Source organism: Anomaloglossus baeobatrachus, chromosome 8, assembly GCF_048569485.1.
Source record: "Anomaloglossus baeobatrachus isolate aAnoBae1 chromosome 8, aAnoBae1.hap1, whole genome shotgun sequence".
NCBI classification, from domain to species: Eukaryota; Metazoa; Chordata; class Amphibia; order Anura; family Aromobatidae; genus Anomaloglossus; species Anomaloglossus baeobatrachus.
In genome coordinates, this window is record NC_134360.1 from 125,795,438 (window position 1) to 125,812,842 (window position 17,405).

Sequence of the window (17,405 nt, forward strand, 5' to 3'; positions counted from 1 at the left end):
ATCTAATTTTTTATTATTGTACAGTTGGAATAAATCTGTGAATTTGCACTTTTTATATGATGCATGCCACTCTCAGATCGTGCTGGCTCTTCTTTCATGTACCAAATTGGTCTGAATGGCTGTTGTCCTCAAAGATGATGCACACGAAAGCCAACAAACCATTTCCTGAAGAGAAGGAGACTCAGGACATGGATTACTGGAACCATGCCTTGCGGTCTGATGAGACCAAGATAAACTTATTTGGTTCACATCGTGTCATGTAGGTGTGATAGTGATCAGGTGAGGAGTACAAAGACAAGTGTGTCCTGCCTGCAGTCAAGAATGGTGGTGGAAGTCTCATGGTTTGGGGCTGCAGAAGTGCTGCCAGCTGTGAGGAGCCAGAGTTCATTGAGGGAACCATGAATGCAACATGTACTGTGACATACTGAAGCAGAGTATGATCCCCTCACTTCATAACATGAGAACGACCCCAAACACTGCTCCAGATGACCACTGCCTTGCTAAAAAAAACCCAAAAAACTGAGGATAAAGGTGTTGGACTGGCCAAGAATGTGTCCTAGCTTAAACCCTATTGAGCATCTGTAGAGAACCTCAAACAGAAGGAGGAGGAGCACAATGTCTCTAATATTGACCAGCTCTGTGATGTCATCATGGAGGAGGGAAGAGGATCCAGCGGCTCCTGTGAAGCTCAAGTGAACTCCATGCCCAAGAGAGATAAGGCAGTGCTTGAAAATAGTGATGGCTACATAAAATATTGACACTTTGGGCACAATATGGCCATTTTCACTTAGGGGGTACTCACTTTTGTTGCCAGCAGTTTAGACATTAATGGCTGTGTGTTGAGTTATTTAGAGCACACACCAAATTTACACTGTTACACAAGCTGTACTCTGACTATTGTACGTAGTACTAAAGTGTCATATCTACAGCGTTGTCATATGAAGAGATATTTTAAAATATTTACAAAAATATGAGGGGTGTACTCACTTTTGTGATCTACTGTACATAGATTCTCATCAGTAACAGCTCTCTTCTCTCATCTCAGTAATAGGAAAGTCTTCACTGAATACAGATTTTACCTCAGAACTGAGAATTGTGACAATGACTGGTGATTTCTGGCAGAGAAAGAAGGAAATGTGTATGATAATTATTAAATATTGTCACGTGCACTACTGATTTATGAAAGAAAAATGTAAACGAAGGTTATGCTTTAATTATTCATGCAAAATGTCTGTTTAATGGTTTAACATTAATGTAATTTTTTTATTATTATTACTTTATATTTCTGCTATATTTATTGGTAGCTAACTATCAGAGCATGACAATTATGGAAGAACAAGCAGCACGGGTGAACGTGTGAGATCGGTGGGTTAAACCTGAGAGAGACACCAGGTGAGTGGCTCCTTGAAAGGTTGTGCATATTGAAAGCACAGCACTGCACAGGGCTTTAGTAATGGTAGAAATGGCTGCTGCTCCTCCGCAGAACCGGACATAGCCAGGTACGGAAAGTGAAGAAAAAAGTGGAAAATGCAGTGTTTGCGGGTGCTGCTGGGTCCAGAGGAAAGAAGGTAACCTGGAGATTGGAAAGAGGGGAATTTTATTGACGACACATTTTGGAGTTGTTCTAACTTCTTAGGCTAGGTTAACATTTCCGTTGTTTTGCATCAGTCACATGTGTTGGTTGATGCATGTGACTGATGCGTTGTACAACGGATGACAAAGAACAGAATTCATTGTCGGACTCTGTTGTGTGCGGGGGGCGGAGCGCGAGGGGGGCCGTGGTGCTGAGGACGTCAGTGCTGCGGAGACTGCAGGGCTGGGGACAGGTGAGAGTGAGTGAGTGAGTGTGTGTGTGTACACATGCGGAGTGCGTAAGGGGGCGGAGCAGAGTGGGGAAGTGTCGGCCTCCCTGCACACATATCCAGGGTAAATATCAGGTAACTAAAAGCAAAGCACTTTTTGCTTTGTTACCCGATATTTACTTTGGTTACCAGTGTACACCACTTAGCGCTGGCTCCTTGCACACGTAACCAGTGTAAATATCGAAAACTAACCAAAGTGCATTGCTTAGTAACCCGATGTGTATCCTTGTTACAGGTGAAGGGAGCCAGAGAGCGCATGCGCAGCAAAATCCTACGGATTGCGCTGCTCAAAAAACGTTACAGGCTGCGTTCCCTCCGCCCGGCGGTCAGTCGTTCCACGACTGATCAGTTGGGCGGAAGGTGCAACGCAGCATCATCAGTCACAATCCGCCGCTCATACAAGTCTATGGGAACAACGGAATCCGCCAAACGGATTCCGTTGTTTACCAGAGCAGCGGATTGTGACTGATACAATTTAATGGAAGTGTGAACCTAGCCTTAATCAGATGGAGTTAGAACAAGTCTGAAACACGTTTTCAATAAAGTTCCCCTCTTCCCAATCTCCTGGATACCCTGTTTCCTCTAGACCAGCAGCACTCACAGAGGGCAATTACACAGAGCAAACAGAAAAGCCCCAGGTCCTAGCTGATGGTGGTTGATGTACGTACACCTTCGCCTACGCCGTGGCCGCATCAGCTGTGAACTGGGCATGCCCCGGTCCAGCCCTGTTTATGGCTGCAGATGTCCCAGATGCCATTTTATTATAACTCAACGATGGACTCCAACAATGGGCTGCACGCGGTGTAACCGTTTCTTACCGGTCTGTGGTGGTGGCTGAATTGTCATTAATGGCTGTAGCTTTGGCAATAACGTAGTAAGGGGCTGAAGTATAACAGTTTTAGGGGCAATTCCTGAAGATGACTGGATGTCTGCAGAGGTAGGAACCAGGATAATTTTCGGTTGTATGGATGGCTTAGGCACAACTGGAGCAAGTTTTCTTAATTTGTTGGAAGCATTACCTGCAATGAAGATAAAATGTACACAAAATATAAGCTTAAAATGGTATACAAAAAACATCCTAACATGAAGAAATACGTTATTATTATTATTATTTATTTATAGAGCACCATTAATTCCATGGTGCTGTACATGAGAAGGGGGTTACATACAAAATACATATACAAGTTACAGTAGACAGACTAGTACAGAGGGAAGAGGGCCCTACCCTTGCGGGCTTACATTCTATAGGATCATGGGGAGGAGACAATAGGTGGGGTGTAGGTCGGGCGGCAGCTCCGCACGGTGGTCGGTCGGCAGCTCCGCACGGTGGTCGGTCGGCAGCTCCGCACGGTGGTCGGGCGGCAGCTCCGCACGGTGGTCGGGCGGCAGCTCCGCACGGTGGTCGGGCGGCAGCTCCGCACGGTGGTCGGGCGGCAGCTCCGCACGGTGGTCGGGCGGCAGCTCCGCATGGTGGTCGGGCGGCAGCGAGTTCATTGTAGATTGTAGGCATTTCTGAACAGGTGGGTTTTCAGGTTCCGTTTGAAGTTTGCAAGGGTAGGGGATAGTCTGACGTGTTGAGGCAGCGAGTTCCAGGAGACTGGGGATGCTCGGGAGAAGTCTTGGAGTCGGTTGCGTGAGGAGCGAATGAGAGAGGAGGAGAGAAGGAGATCTTGGGAGGACCGGAGGTGACGTGTTTGAGTGTAGTGGGAGATTAGTTCGGAGATATACAGAGGAGAAAGATTATGCACAGCTTTGTAGGTCAGTGTAAGTAGTTTGAATTGGATACGGTGGAAGATTGGGAGCCAGTGGAGGGACATGTAGAGGGGAGAAGCAGGGTGGTATTGAGGAGAGAGGTGGATCAGTCGGGCAGCAGAGTTAAGGATGGACTGGAGAGGGGCGAGCGTGTTGGCAGGGAGGCCACAGAGGAGGATGTTACAGTAGTCGAGGCGGGAGATTATGAGGGCATGCACTAGCATTTTAGTATTGTATTTAGTATTGTAAAGAACTAGGAGAAAACTAAAGCAGTAAAAGAGGTCCATCAAAGAACGTATGATTAAAAGAGGATTCCAGGCTATTGTTAGGGGGACACTGAAGCTCTGTATTCCACTTTCTCTTCTATGCACTTTTTCAAGTGACTATAACTTATAATGCAGTCTCCTGACGGAGGCTCAACCCTATCCGAATAAAGTAAGTCCACTGTAAAAATGCCCTACAACTTTGTAATAAGGTTTACCGTGTAATCAGTTAGCAAGTACACACACAAGCCTGACAGTATTATACGCTTAGTGATATTTATCCAATAGCAGAGCGGACCTCTCCTCATACTATGAGGTTATTTCACACGACAAAATAGTGAGAGGATAAATCCACTTTAGGCTACATGCGCACGCTGCATCTTTTTCTGTTCACAAACAGCAGCCAAAACTGCACCTTGTCAGAGAGCCTGGAAATGTCACTAAAAACGCTTGTAATTGTAGGTGCGTTTTTGCTGCGTTTTTCACTACATGCGTTTTTTTGCTGCATTTTTGTGACAAATGTTGATAAAAATGCAGGAAGAATGAACATGCTGCATTTTTTTTTGTCACAAACTTTTAACAAATAAAACGCTGACAAATAAACTGCAATGTGCGCATAGCAAATCTGACTTCTCATAGACTTTGCTGAAAAGTCAAACGTCAGAAAGTTCTAACAAAACTGCAGCAAAAAACGCAGCGTGCGCATGTAGCCTTAGGCAATGTCCCACGGGAAAAGTGTCCTGCAGTTATATCCGCAGGAGCTCCCAGAAAACCGCAGCACAACTTTTGTCTGTTTCCATGCTGCGGAATGTCTTGCGGATATGGTGCGGTCATTCTGCGTTGAGGATACAGTACCATGGCTTCAGCACTGCATCCTCAATGCAGAACAAGTGCTGAGTGATCGGGGAGTTCATACCTCCATCACACAGCACTTCTCTCCGGCTGTGTCTGTCAGCGTCTGCACTGTGCAGGAGAAGGTGAGCGGGCCTGAACAAGCGCTGGCTGTCACATGACCGGAGCTCGTGCAGGCCCCACCCACCTCCTCCTTCCTGCTCCTAGCTCCACTGCCGTCCTGACTCGGGTGTCTGCTATCAAGACAGGTAAGTATGGGACCAAGGCAGGAGCCTCTATCTCCATAGTGGAGGGCCGGGATTACCGCAGGTAAATCCGCAGGAATAATTGACATGCAGTTATGTACGGTTGCGGAACATCCACAGCATATTCCGCAGCTGCACATTCCACAGCATGGACACAGCACTCCCCATTTCCATAGGATAACATGGGGAGTGTCAGTACTTGCTGAAACCTGCGGATTTATCTGGAAATTCCAGATAAATCCGCAGGTTTTCCGCGGCAAAATCCGCAGAAGCAAGCTCCCGTGGGCACATAGCCTTAGGCTACATACGCACGCTGCGTTTTTGGTACAGTTTTGTTGTCAGAACTTTCTGACATTTGACTTCCCAGCAAAGTCTATGAGCAGTCAGATTTGCTATGCGCACATTGCAGTTTATTGGTCAGCGTTTTATTTGTCAAAAGTTTGTGATAAAAAAAAAAAATGAAGCATGTTCATTCTTCCTGCGTTTTTGTCAACATTTGTCACAAAAACACAGCAAAAAATGCATGTTGTGAAAAATGCAGCAAAAACAGGCTTGTAATTGTAGGTGCAGTTTTGGCTGCAGTTTGTGAACACAAAAAGATGCAGCGTGCGCATGTAGCCTTACACCTTAAAGGTTACACCAGTAATAAGTCATAAGCCATCAGGAAGAGAAGTGATAAGCTATGTGCCCACGTGTGTGCGCTCTGCACCGCAGCGTAATGTCACTGCTTCAGAGCGCAGCTGAAAAGCTCTGTTCTGAAACTTGGCCGACTGCAGAATTCCTGCAGAATTCGTGCGCTCTGCATGCTGCCTCTCCCTATAGACAGAATGGAGACAGCATGCAAAGCGCATGAAAGAAGTGACATGTTGCTTTTTAGAACGCAGCGATTTGGCAGCATGCAAATCTCTGCGTTCTAAAATGCCACGTGGGCATGGATTAGGCACTATCTTCATAGATTGTTCAGGGGATGCAGGACGCAAGCAGTTACGCTGCAGTGCAATATGCAACGTAACTGCATGCAATACGCACACATGGGCACAGAGCCGAAGATTGGGGCAGAAAGGGTGTCCAGCCAATGAACCCTCACCAGTCACAAGAATAAGGGAGGTCTGTACACTCCAATTCTCTGGAAGACCAAGGTTTGTTTTTTGCAAAATGAATTGAAAGTGTGTAACCATTTTGGGGTTCGTTACTTTATGATAAGTTTTGGTCACATTTTTGGGAGGAAAAGATAAACAAGAAATAACCAAAATAAAGACAAACAATTCTGTCATTGTATTTTAGGACTGTCCCTCATTGTTTGTGACTGGCTGTTCTTGGGAGCGGAAGTCTATCGGTCCTTGTATTGGCTTATCCTCTCCAATCAGAGGCACAGCTCAGCTAAGCAAGACCCAAAGCAATGATGTATAGCTATTAGATATAGGCCAACATCTCACTACACGGCCATCATTAAAAAGAAGGTGTCATGAAAACATTTTGATATTTTTTAAATATGTATTTTCTTAATGGTATAAAAATGAAAAAATATGTACAACGTGTTGATATTTTAAACTTTTATGACACTAGGGGGGAGCAACGTCTGACATTTACCATGAAAACCTAGTGTACAGCTTACTGGCATTACAACTGCAGTGAATGTGGAAGGGATCTGATGTCAATATTCTAATTTGGCATTACAGTGCAGCGATACTTTGATAATGTCACCAAGGATTGCTGGCACCGCCGATTCTGGCTATTCTGATAAATATATAAAGGAGCCCTCCCCTCAGTGAATACATGCACTTCCGGTACTTTTTGGTCTGTTATTTAAGGTGTTTCTTTGTATGAGAAAAATGACCTGTCATTGTGATTCTCTAGGTTAGTATGATTATAACGATACCATGATTATTAAGATACCAAACATATTGATTTTTCCTCTTTTAAACTTCTATTGCAAGCTCTGTTCAGTGTAAAGCCTCAATCAGATGTCCGTGATGCAAGGACAATTCAATGAGGCTTTACTGCTGCCTCTACTAAGTGCATCAGAGGTGACTATCACTGGTGACTGCGCTCTGTACACGACGTTAGAGGTACAGACTGCTGTAACAATGTACACAGCCATTTTGGCTGATGCCCTTTGCAGACGCAGCAGTAAAGCTTCCTTCAAATGTCCTTGCATCAAGGACATGTGAGGCGTCTTTACACTGACGTCACAGAGCTAAGTCAGTCTTGAGGGAACAGAAGGTCATTTTCTCCCTGGTGCTGAGCTTTTGGTACAGCGATCAAGCACCTTTATAATGCTATTAACCTGCATATTAAGCCTCCATCTGCAGGTAAATAGTGTTATACAAACTGACAGGTTCCCTTACAATGATACATGGATCCCGATCTACAGGCAGCATGCTTCAGGCATGGGTCTCTGGCGGCTTCTCCTCACCGGCTGCCAGTAACTGACAGGTCTCTCCTTGTGTGCATGTATCTGGAGAGACCGGTCACTTCAAGGGAGTGGGCAGAGACAAGCTATTACACGTCTGTATTTTCCAGACCACAAGATGCACCCAGGTATGGACAACAGAAAATAGGAAAAAAAAATAATATTAATACTAAAACTACCCTGGTAATGTAAAGCTGTGAAGGGGTAATGTCACTAATGTTGGTGGTCTACGGATGAAATAGTTTCTTAGTGCTTTATGTAGAAGAGGGGATAAAGTATATTAGCAGTGTTGCACCAAAAGCTAAAGGGCATTATATTCAGTCCCCAACATAACGAGGTCACAATATGGTTTACATTGGTTGTCTTCTACCAAGGTTCATAAAGAGAACATCCATTTTTCTGGAATCCGCTATGTACATGGTGCCTTACATGTGGAATGGCTTCCATTTATGGCAATTAAAACTCCTTATACACAATTTAGTCGGCTGTACACTTTAGTAGAAGTTATTCTAATTTTCACACCATAAAGGATGCTCATTGTAGATTTTATATCAAGCAGTTCAGTGCCCTTCATGAGCACACACGAATGTGGGCAAACAAAGATGGCATCACATATGTATCCTGTATGGTGCAGTCAGAGTAACACATGGAAATGCAGGAGATTGTCTCTGGCTTTAGTATGGGAGACAGACACTGGTGCACCAAAGATTCATTGCATCAACCTTCATGTTGGCACAAGCTTTCCCTAAAGCCCGCTTTACACACTACTATATATCTTACGATGTGTCGGCGGGGTCACGTCGTAAGTGACGCACATCCGGCATCGTAAGTTACATTGTAGCATGTAACAGCTACGTGCGATTGAACGGTAAAACGTTCATCGCATACACGTCGTTCATTTCCTAAAAATTGAACGTCAGGTTGTTCATCGTACCCGGGGTAGCACACATCGCAGTGTGTGACACCACGGGAACGATGAACAGATCTTAGCTGCGTCCTGCGGCTCCCGACCAGCAATGCGGAAGGAAGGAGGCGGCCGGGATGTTTATGTCCCACTCATCTCCGCCCCTCCGCTTCTACTGGCCGGCTGTCGCGTGACGTCGATGTGACGCTGAACGTCCCTCCCACTCCAGGAAGTGGATGTTCGCTGCCCACATCGAGGTCGTATGGAAGGGTAAGTACGTGTGACGGGGGTTAATCGTTTGTGCGGCACATTCAACAAAATTGAACGTGCCACACATACGATGGGGGCGGGTACGATCGCATACGATATCGTATGCTTAATTGCAAGGTGTAAAGCAGGCTTTACTTGTTACAAGCTCAGCATTACACAGACGGAGGGAAATATGGAGCCGCTTGGTTATCTCAGACGCACATAAATTGTAGCAAGAAGTGTGTCTTTTAATCACAAAAATAAGTTTCTGTGAAATGCCGCAGAGTTTCAGTCTAACATATGGCTGCAATCATACAGCCTGCGTCTCAGACATGCTGATTTCTTATTTCTGACTTGAATAATATGTGCTCAAGTAACCGTACACACCCGTGCAAAGTGGTATAGTCATCTTTGGCTTTTCTTCTGGATGATCTGGGGATTTCGGACTTCTTGATGCTTCTGAATATAATGAAACCGGAGACATTTGAGAACTGGAGGAAATATCACTCTCTTCCTGTTGTGAATGGATTGAAAAACAAAACTTTCATTAAAAAAAAAAAAATAATTCAGTATTTAACCCCTTAAGAATGCAGAATTCATTTTGAAATTTGTATTTTTCCACTGACACAGCTATATGGAGACTTATTGCAGCATGAGTTGTAGTATTTAATGTTATAACATTGTAAAATTAATAGTATTAAGAAAAAAAAAACAACAGGAAAAATAATTCCAAATAATGAGAAAAAAGAATTTTGTTACTTACCGTAAATTCTTTTTCTTATAGTTCCGTATTGGGAGACCCAGACCATGGGTGTTTAGCTTCTGCCTCCGGAGGACACACAAAGTACTACACTTAAAAGTGTAGCTCCTCCCTCTGAGCTTATACACCCCCTGGTAGCCAGTCCTAGCCAGTTTAGTGCAAAAGCTGAAGGAGAATAGCCACCCACAAGTAGAACAGAGTAAGAACCGGAACAACCGGAGACTCTGTCCACGACAACAGCCGGTGATAACACACGGAACAAGAAAATTGCCAACAGGCAACAGGGAGGGTGCTGGGTCTCCCAATACGGAACTATAAGAAAAAGAATTTACGGTAAGTAACAAAATTCTCTTTTTCTTTATCGTTCCTTTGGGAGACCCAGACCATGGGACGTTCCAAAGCTGTCCCTGGGTGGGAATAAACAGAAAAAACTAAGAAGTAGGCGGAGCCTAACTTCACAAGTGGGCGACAGCCGCCTGAAGGATGCGTCTGCCCAACCTCGCATCTGCCGAAGCATGAGCATGCACTTGGTAGTGCTTCGAAAAGGTATGCAGGCTAGTCCAAGTGGCATTAAATATCAAAAATACCTTCAGATAAAAAATTCGTTAGAATTAAATAAATAAAGGGAATGATGGTGCAAATATCATTAAAATTATTTTTTTTTTTCAACAATTAAAATATTTTACAAATCCATATAAATATTAGGCAGGAAAAAATGTCCCATAAATTATAGCAGCGGTTTTACTAGGAAAATAAAGTGCATAATGCCAAGATCACTTAAAAAGTCAATCCCTAATATATGACAAAGTGCACAGTGCAAAATTGTATCTAAATCCTATGTCATATATAAATAAGGTTGTGGTATAATGATCCTATGTAAAAAGATTTTAACAGTTATTTAAATTGCAAGGAAAATTATACCTTAAGTGACCTGTAAAAGCTCCAAAGTGTACCGCAAAGCCCCGACACGTGTTTCAGCGATCCTTTCCTCAGGGGGTGCTAAGCTATTAGCACCCCCTGAGGAAAGGATCGCTGAAACACGTGTCGGGGCTTTGCGGTACACTTTGGAGCTTTTACAGGTCACTTAAGGTATAATTTTCCTTGCAATTTAAATAACTGTTAAAATCTTTTTACATAGGATCATTATACCACAACCTTATTTATATATGACATAGGATTTAGATACAATTTTGCACTGTGCACTTTGTCATATATTAGGGATTGACTTTTTAAGTGATCTTGGCATTATGCACTTTATTTTCCTAGTAAAACCGCTGCTATAATTTATGGGACATTTTTTCCTGCCTAATATTTATATGGATTTGTAAAATATTTATTTTAATTGTTGAATAAAAATAATAATTTTAATGATATTTGCACCATCATTCCCTTTATTTAATTCTAACGAATTTTTTATCTGAAGGTATTTTTGATATTTATTGAAATTTAATGGTGATATTTATACGGAAATTTTGATTATTATAGTCCAAGTGGCAGCCTGACAGACTTGTTGAGCCGTAGCCTGGTGCCTAAAAGCCCAAGAGGCACCGACAGCTCTGGTCGAGTGTGCTTTGATCCCCGGCGGGGGAGGCACCTGAGTACTCTGGTAGGCGTCCGAAATGGTCGATCTAATCCAACGGGCCAAGGTCGGCTTAGAAGCAGAGAGACCCTTGCGCCGCCCTGTGGTTAGCACAAAAAGAGAGGTGCACCGCCTAAGCGCAGCGGTGCGAGACACATAGATCCGGAGAGCACGCACCAGATCTAGAATATGCAGCGCTTTCTCAAAGCGATGAACAGGGGCCGGACAGAAGGAAGGCAAGGAAATATCCTGGTTAAGGTGGAAGGGAGAGACCACCTTAGGAAGAAGACGGAGAACTACCTTGTCTTGGTGAAAAACCAAAAAAGGTGACTCCGAGGAGAGCGCAGCCAAATCAGAGACTCTCCTGAGAGAAGTTATTGCAACTAGAAAGTCCACCTTTTGAGAAAGACGATACAAAGAAACCTCCCTAAGGGGCTCGAAAGGGGGTTTCTGCAATACCGTGAGGACCAAGTTAAAGGTCCCAGGGATCCAAGGGCCGCCGATAAGGCGGAATGATGTGAGACGCACCTTGCATGAAGGTGCGGACCTGAGCCAGCCGGGCGAGACGCCGCTGGAACAGCACTGATAGAGCTGAGACTTGTCCCTTGAGAGAGTTGAGGGACAGTCCTAGCTGCAGACCGGACTGAAAAAAAGACAGAAGGGTCGGCAACGAGAATGGCCAAGGAGAATGGCTGGAAGAGCGACACCAGGACAGGAAAATTTTCCAAGTCCTGTGATAGATCTTGACGGAGGAAGACTTACGGGCCCGAGTCATAGTGGAGATGACTTCAGGAGGAATACCAGAAGCAGTCAAAATCCAGGACTCAAGAGCCACGCCGTCAATTTAAGTGCCGCAGAATTCGGGCGGAAAAACGGACCTTGCGAGAGCAGGTCTGGACGGTCCGGAAGATGCCACGGCATCTCCACGGACAGTTGGAGCAGGTCCGGATACCAAGTTCACCTGGGCCAGTCCGGTGCAATGAGGATGACTCGACGGCCCTCCATTCTGATCTTGCGCAGGACTCTGGGCAAGAGAGCTAGAGGGGAAATCACGTAGGACAGACGAAACTGGGACCAGTCTTGAACCAGAGCGTCCGCGGCGAAGGCCTGAGGATCGTGGGAGCGAGCCACGTAAACCGGAACCTTGTTGTTGTGACGGGATGCCATTAGGTCCACGTCCGGAGTGCCCCACTTGCAGCAGATTGACTGAAACACTGCCGGGTGCAGGGACCACTCGCCACCGTCCACGAATTGACGGCTGAGATAATCTGCCTCCCAGTTTTCTACGCCAGGCATGTGGACTGCGGATATGGTGGACTTGGAGTCCTCCGCCCATTGAAGAATGCGTTGGACCTCCAACATTGCCAGGCGGCTGCGTGTCCCGCCTTGGTGATTGATGTAGGCAACCGCTGTCGCGTTGTCTGACTGGACTCGAATGTGCCTGCCCGCCAACAGGTGGTGAAAGGCTAGGAGAGCTAGAAGCACAGCTCTGGTTTCCAGCACATTGATTGAAAGGGCTGACTCGGACGGAGTCCAAGTGCCCTGTGCTCTGTGGTGGAGATGTACCGCTCCCCAGCCGGATAGGCTGGCATCCATGGTGAGAATCACCCAGGACGGAGTCAGGAAGGAGCGCCCTTGGGACAGGGAGAGGGGTCGAAGCCACCACTGAAGAGAGCTCCTGGTCCGTGGCGACAGAGCCACTAACCTCTGTAAGGAGGAAGGCCGCTTGTCCCAACAGCGGAGAATGTCCAGCTGCAGAGGACGCAGATGGAACTGGGCAAAGGGAACCGCCTCCATGGAGGCCACCATTTGACCCAGCACCTGCATCAGACGCCTGAGGGTATAACGGCGGGGCCTCAGGAGAGAGCGCACCGCCGACCGGAGTGACAGCTGTTTGTCTAAGGCAGGGGTGGGGAACCTTTTTTCTGTTGGGGGCCATTTGGAAATTTCTACCAACCTTCGGGGGCCGCACAAAATTATCAATGTTTAAATGACCCTGCTATATTGGGTGAAACAATTAATTAACTGGGGGCATGGGGCTGGGGGCACAGGCACCTCACGCGGGGCTGGGGGCACAGGCACCTCACGCGGGGCTGGGGGCACAGGCACCTCACGGAGGTTGCGCTGCACACAGGACTGGGGGCTGGGCTGCACACAGGACTGGGGGCTGGGCTGCACACAGGACTGGGGGCTGGGCTGCACACAGGACTGGGGGCTGGGCAGCACACAGGACTGGGGGCTGGGCAGCACACAGGACTGGGGGCTGGGCAGCACACAGGACTGGGGGCTGGGCAGCACACAGGACTGGGGGCTGGGCAGCACACAGGACTGGGGGCTGGGCAGCACACAGGACTGGGTGATGGGCAGCACACAGGACTGGGTGATGGGCAGCACACAGGACTGGGTGATGGGCAGCACACAGGACTGGGTGATGGGCAGCACACAGGACTGGGTGATGGGCAGCACACAGGACTGGGTGATGGGCAGCACACAGGACTGGGTGATGGGCAGCACACAGGACTGGGTGATGGGCAGCACACAGGACTGGGTGATGGGCAGCACACAGGACTGGGTGATGGGCAGCAAACAGAACTGGGTGATGGGCAGCACATAGGACTGGGTGATGGGCAGCACATAGGACTGGGTGATGGGCAGCACACAGGACTGGGGGGGGGCTGCACACAGGACTGGGGGGGGGCTGCACACAGGACTGGGGGGGGGGCTGCACACAGGACTGGGGGGGGCTGCACACAGGACTGGGGGGGCTGCACACAGGACTGGGGGGGGCTGCACACAGGACTGGGGGGGGGCTGCACACAGGACTGGGGGGGGGCTGCACACAGGACTGGGGGGGGGGCTGCACACAGGACTGGGGGGGTGCACACAGGACTGGGGGGGTGCACACAGGACTGGGGGGGTGCACACAGGACTGGGGGGGTGCACACAGGACTGGGGGGGTGCACACAGGACTGGGGGGGTGCACACAGGACTGGGGGGGTGCACACAGGACTGGGGGGGGTGCACACAGGACTGGGGGGGGTGCACACAGGACTGGGGGGGGTGCACACAGGACTGGGGGGGTGCACACAGGACTGGGGGAGGGGTGCACACAGGACTGGGTGATGGGCTGCACATAGGACTGGGGTGGCTGCACACAGGATTGTGTGGGGGGTGCACATAGGACTGGGGTGGCTGCACACAGGATTGTGTGGGGGGTGCACATAGGACTGGGGTGGCTGCACACAGTATTGTGTGGGGGCTGCACACAGGACTGGGGGGGCTGCACACAGGACTGGGGGAGGGGTGCACACAGGACTGGGGGAGGGGTGCACACAGGACTGGGGGAGGGGTGCACACAGGACTGGGGGAGGGGTGCACACAGGACATTGGGGGAGGGGTGCACACAGGACATTGGGGGGCACACTGCGCTGAGAGTTTCATGCAACTCTGGGGGAGAGGGTTTACAGAACTGAGGTTTAGGCACAAAGCATTGGGCAGGGCACATAGCAGCAGAGGGTCGGCGCTGGACTCACAGCAGCATTGCATTCACATCACCGGAGTGCCAGAGCCGGACACACTGCATCAGAAGGAGAAGGCGGGCACTGATCTCCGGAGGGCAGGGGGCGTGCACACAACAATGGAAGCTGTGAGGCTGCTGTGGACCCGCCCACAAAGTAAGCACTGGCCGACGGGAGAACACATTGCAGCACAAACAGCAATGTGTGGCTTTAAAGGGCCGGCGGCAGCAAGACCGCGGTGACAGCACGAGCACTGCCTGGGGGCCACATAAAAGGTCATGGCAGGCCGCATGCGGCCCGCGGGCCGGAGGTTCCCCACCCCTGGTCTAAGGGCAACTTCACAAGTGCCGGCAAAGTCTCGAACTGCATCCCTAGGTACGTGAGACTCTGGGTCGGAGTCAGAGTGGATTTGGGAAGATTGACAATCCACCCGAATTGGGCTAGGGTGGCGAGAGTGAGCGAAACACTCCGCTGACAGTCTGCGCTGGATGTACCCTTGACCAGAAGGTCGTCCAGATAAGGAAGCACTGCTAACCCCTGGAGGTGCAGGACCACAATCACTGCCGCCATGACCTTGGTGAATACCCGAGGGGCCGTGGCTAACCCGAAGGGGAGAGCCACGAATTGGAAATGATCCTCTCCTATCGCAAAACGTAACCAACGCTGATGTGACACTGGGATTGGCACATGTAGATAGGCATCTCTGATGTCGATGGACGCCAGGAACTCCCCTTGGGTCATAGAGGCAATGACTGATCGCAGAGACTCCATGCGAAAATGCCGCACCCGGATATGCTTGTTGAGAAGCTTGAGATCCAGGATGGGCCGGAAGGTACCGTCCTGTTTTTGGAACTAGGAATAGATTTGAGTAAAATCCTCTGAACCGTTCCTGAGCAGGAACTGGGACAACCACTTAGTTTGCCTGCAAGGACGCCACGGCCTGCGAGAAGGCGGCGGCCTTGGAGCAGGGGGGAGTTGAGAGAAAAAATCTGTTTGGAGGGCTGGAAGAGAATTCTATCCTGTAGCCGTGAGATATGATGTCTCTCACCCACTGATCGGAGACTTGCTTTAACCAAGCGTCGCCAAAGTGGGAGAGCCTGCCACCGACTAAGGACGTGGCTGGAGCGGGCCGAGAGTCATGAGGAAGCTGCCTTAGTGGCAGAACCTCCTGCGGTCTTCTGCGGACGAGCTTTTGGGCGCCAGTTGGATTTCTGATCCTTGGCTGAGTTAGCGGACGAGGCGGAAGGCTTAGAGGATGACCAGTTGGAGGAACGAAAGGAACGAAACCTCGATTGATTCCTACCCTGGGCGGGTTTCCTGGTCTTGGTTTGTGGCATGAAAGTACTCTTCCCGCCAGTAGCTTCTTTAATGATTTCGTCCAGCTGTTCACCAAACAGCCGTGAACCAGCAAAAGGGAGCCCAGCAAGAAACTTCTTGGAAGAAGCATCTGCCTTCCACTCTCGAAGCCACAAAATCCTGCGGATAACAAGAGAATTAGCTGAAGCCACCGCAGTGCGATGAGCAGCCTCTAGCATGGCAGACATGGCATAGGATGAAAAAGCTGAAGCCTGAGCAGTTAAGGTAACCATCTCAGGCATAGATTCCTTGGTGAGGGAATGCATCTCCTCTAGAGAAGCAGAGATGGCTTTGAGAGCCCACACTGCTGCAAAAGTCGGGGAAAACGCGGCCCCCGCAGCTTCATACACAGATTTGGCCAGAAGGTCAATCTGACGGTCAGTGGAATCCTTAAGTGAGGTGCCGTCAGCCACCGACAACGGTCCGGGCTGATAGCCTAGACACCGGAGGGTCTACCTTTGGGGAGTGAGACCACTCCTTGACCACCTCAGGTGGAAATGGAAACCTGTCATCAGAACCACGCTTTGGAAAGCGTTTGTCAGGGCAGGCCCTGGGTTTGGTCACAGCGGTCTGAAAACTGGAGTGGTTAAAGAACACACTCTTCACTCTTTTAGGCGAGGTAAACTGATGTTTTTCTGCCAAAGAGAGTTGCTCCTCTGACACTGGCGGATTGAGATCCAGCACAGAATTAATAGAAGCAATCAAATCACTAAGATCTGAGTCACCCTCAGAGAAATCGATGGGATACATAGCCTCCGAGCCCCCAGTGAGGGCATCCTCCTCATCTTGAGAGTCAGCTCTTGAGACAGAGCCGTGGGATGGGGAGGGGGAGGAAACCCTGCGCCTTCTCTTAGAAGGACGGGGTCTGGGATCAGATGATGAATCCTCCGTGAGCTCCGATGGACGGAGGTCAGAGGATAGGAGTCCTCTGTCAAGAGTATTAGAGGCACCCTGTGAGGGGGGCTGATGCATATTCATCAAAGTCCTGGACAAAAGCCCCATGGACTCCGCAAATGACTGGGATATGGACCTAGAAAAGAACTCTACCCAGGTCGGGGGTTCAATCACAGGTGCAGCAGCAGCCTGAGAGACCACTGGGGGTGAGACTCCAGGCTGTGGCACCGCCAAGTTAGAGCAGACATCACAATGTGGATAGGTGCTCGGCTCAGGCAGCAGGAGCTTACATGCAGTGCATGCAGAATAAAGCTTTGGAGCCTTGCTCCTTGTGTGAGACATGCTGCTGGAGTGGGGGCTTTGCAGAGAATGAACCCCAGGGAGAATATACAGAGGTCCACAACCGGAGACCGGCTGTGGCTTACCAGACCGCTGAGCGCGGTGTTGTGTGCCCTCCAGATCCCGAAGCCCGGTCCCCCAGTTGCAGCACCTCAGCAGAGATGCAGAATGCAGGATGTCCCAGAGCAGAGTGAACTCTGCCTGAGAAGAGGGTGTTACTATAAAAGAGCGGGAACTGGAGGGCTATAGAGACCTGCAGGGAAGGAGGGACGCCCCAGCAGTGGGGAGTGTCCCTCCCCTGTGTAGAACGGCCGCCGGGAGGCGCCGAACCTGTCCCTCTGCATGAGTGACATGCGAGGGCAGGAAAATGAAACTAGGCCTCCGGCGAAGTCGGGGCCTAAATTTAAGCGGCGAGGCCG

General features: G+C 49.0%; 1 protein-coding gene across 2 annotated transcripts in view; it reads right to left on the bottom strand.

The window, feature by feature from the left end:
- Positions 1–17,405, bottom strand: part of ATF6 (activating transcription factor 6) — a 196,673-nt gene that overhangs the window by 146,519 nt on the left and 32,749 nt on the right. For both annotated transcript variants that reach the window (XM_075321985.1, XM_075321984.1), the window contains exons 5-6: positions 8,928–9,054; positions 2,681–2,881 (exon numbers count right to left, since the gene is read on the bottom strand). In XM_075321985.1, coding sequence (XP_075178100.1) covers positions 2,681–2,881; positions 8,928–9,054 — 328 coding nt within the window. The remainder of the gene's footprint in view (positions 1–2,680; positions 2,882–8,927; positions 9,055–17,405) is intronic.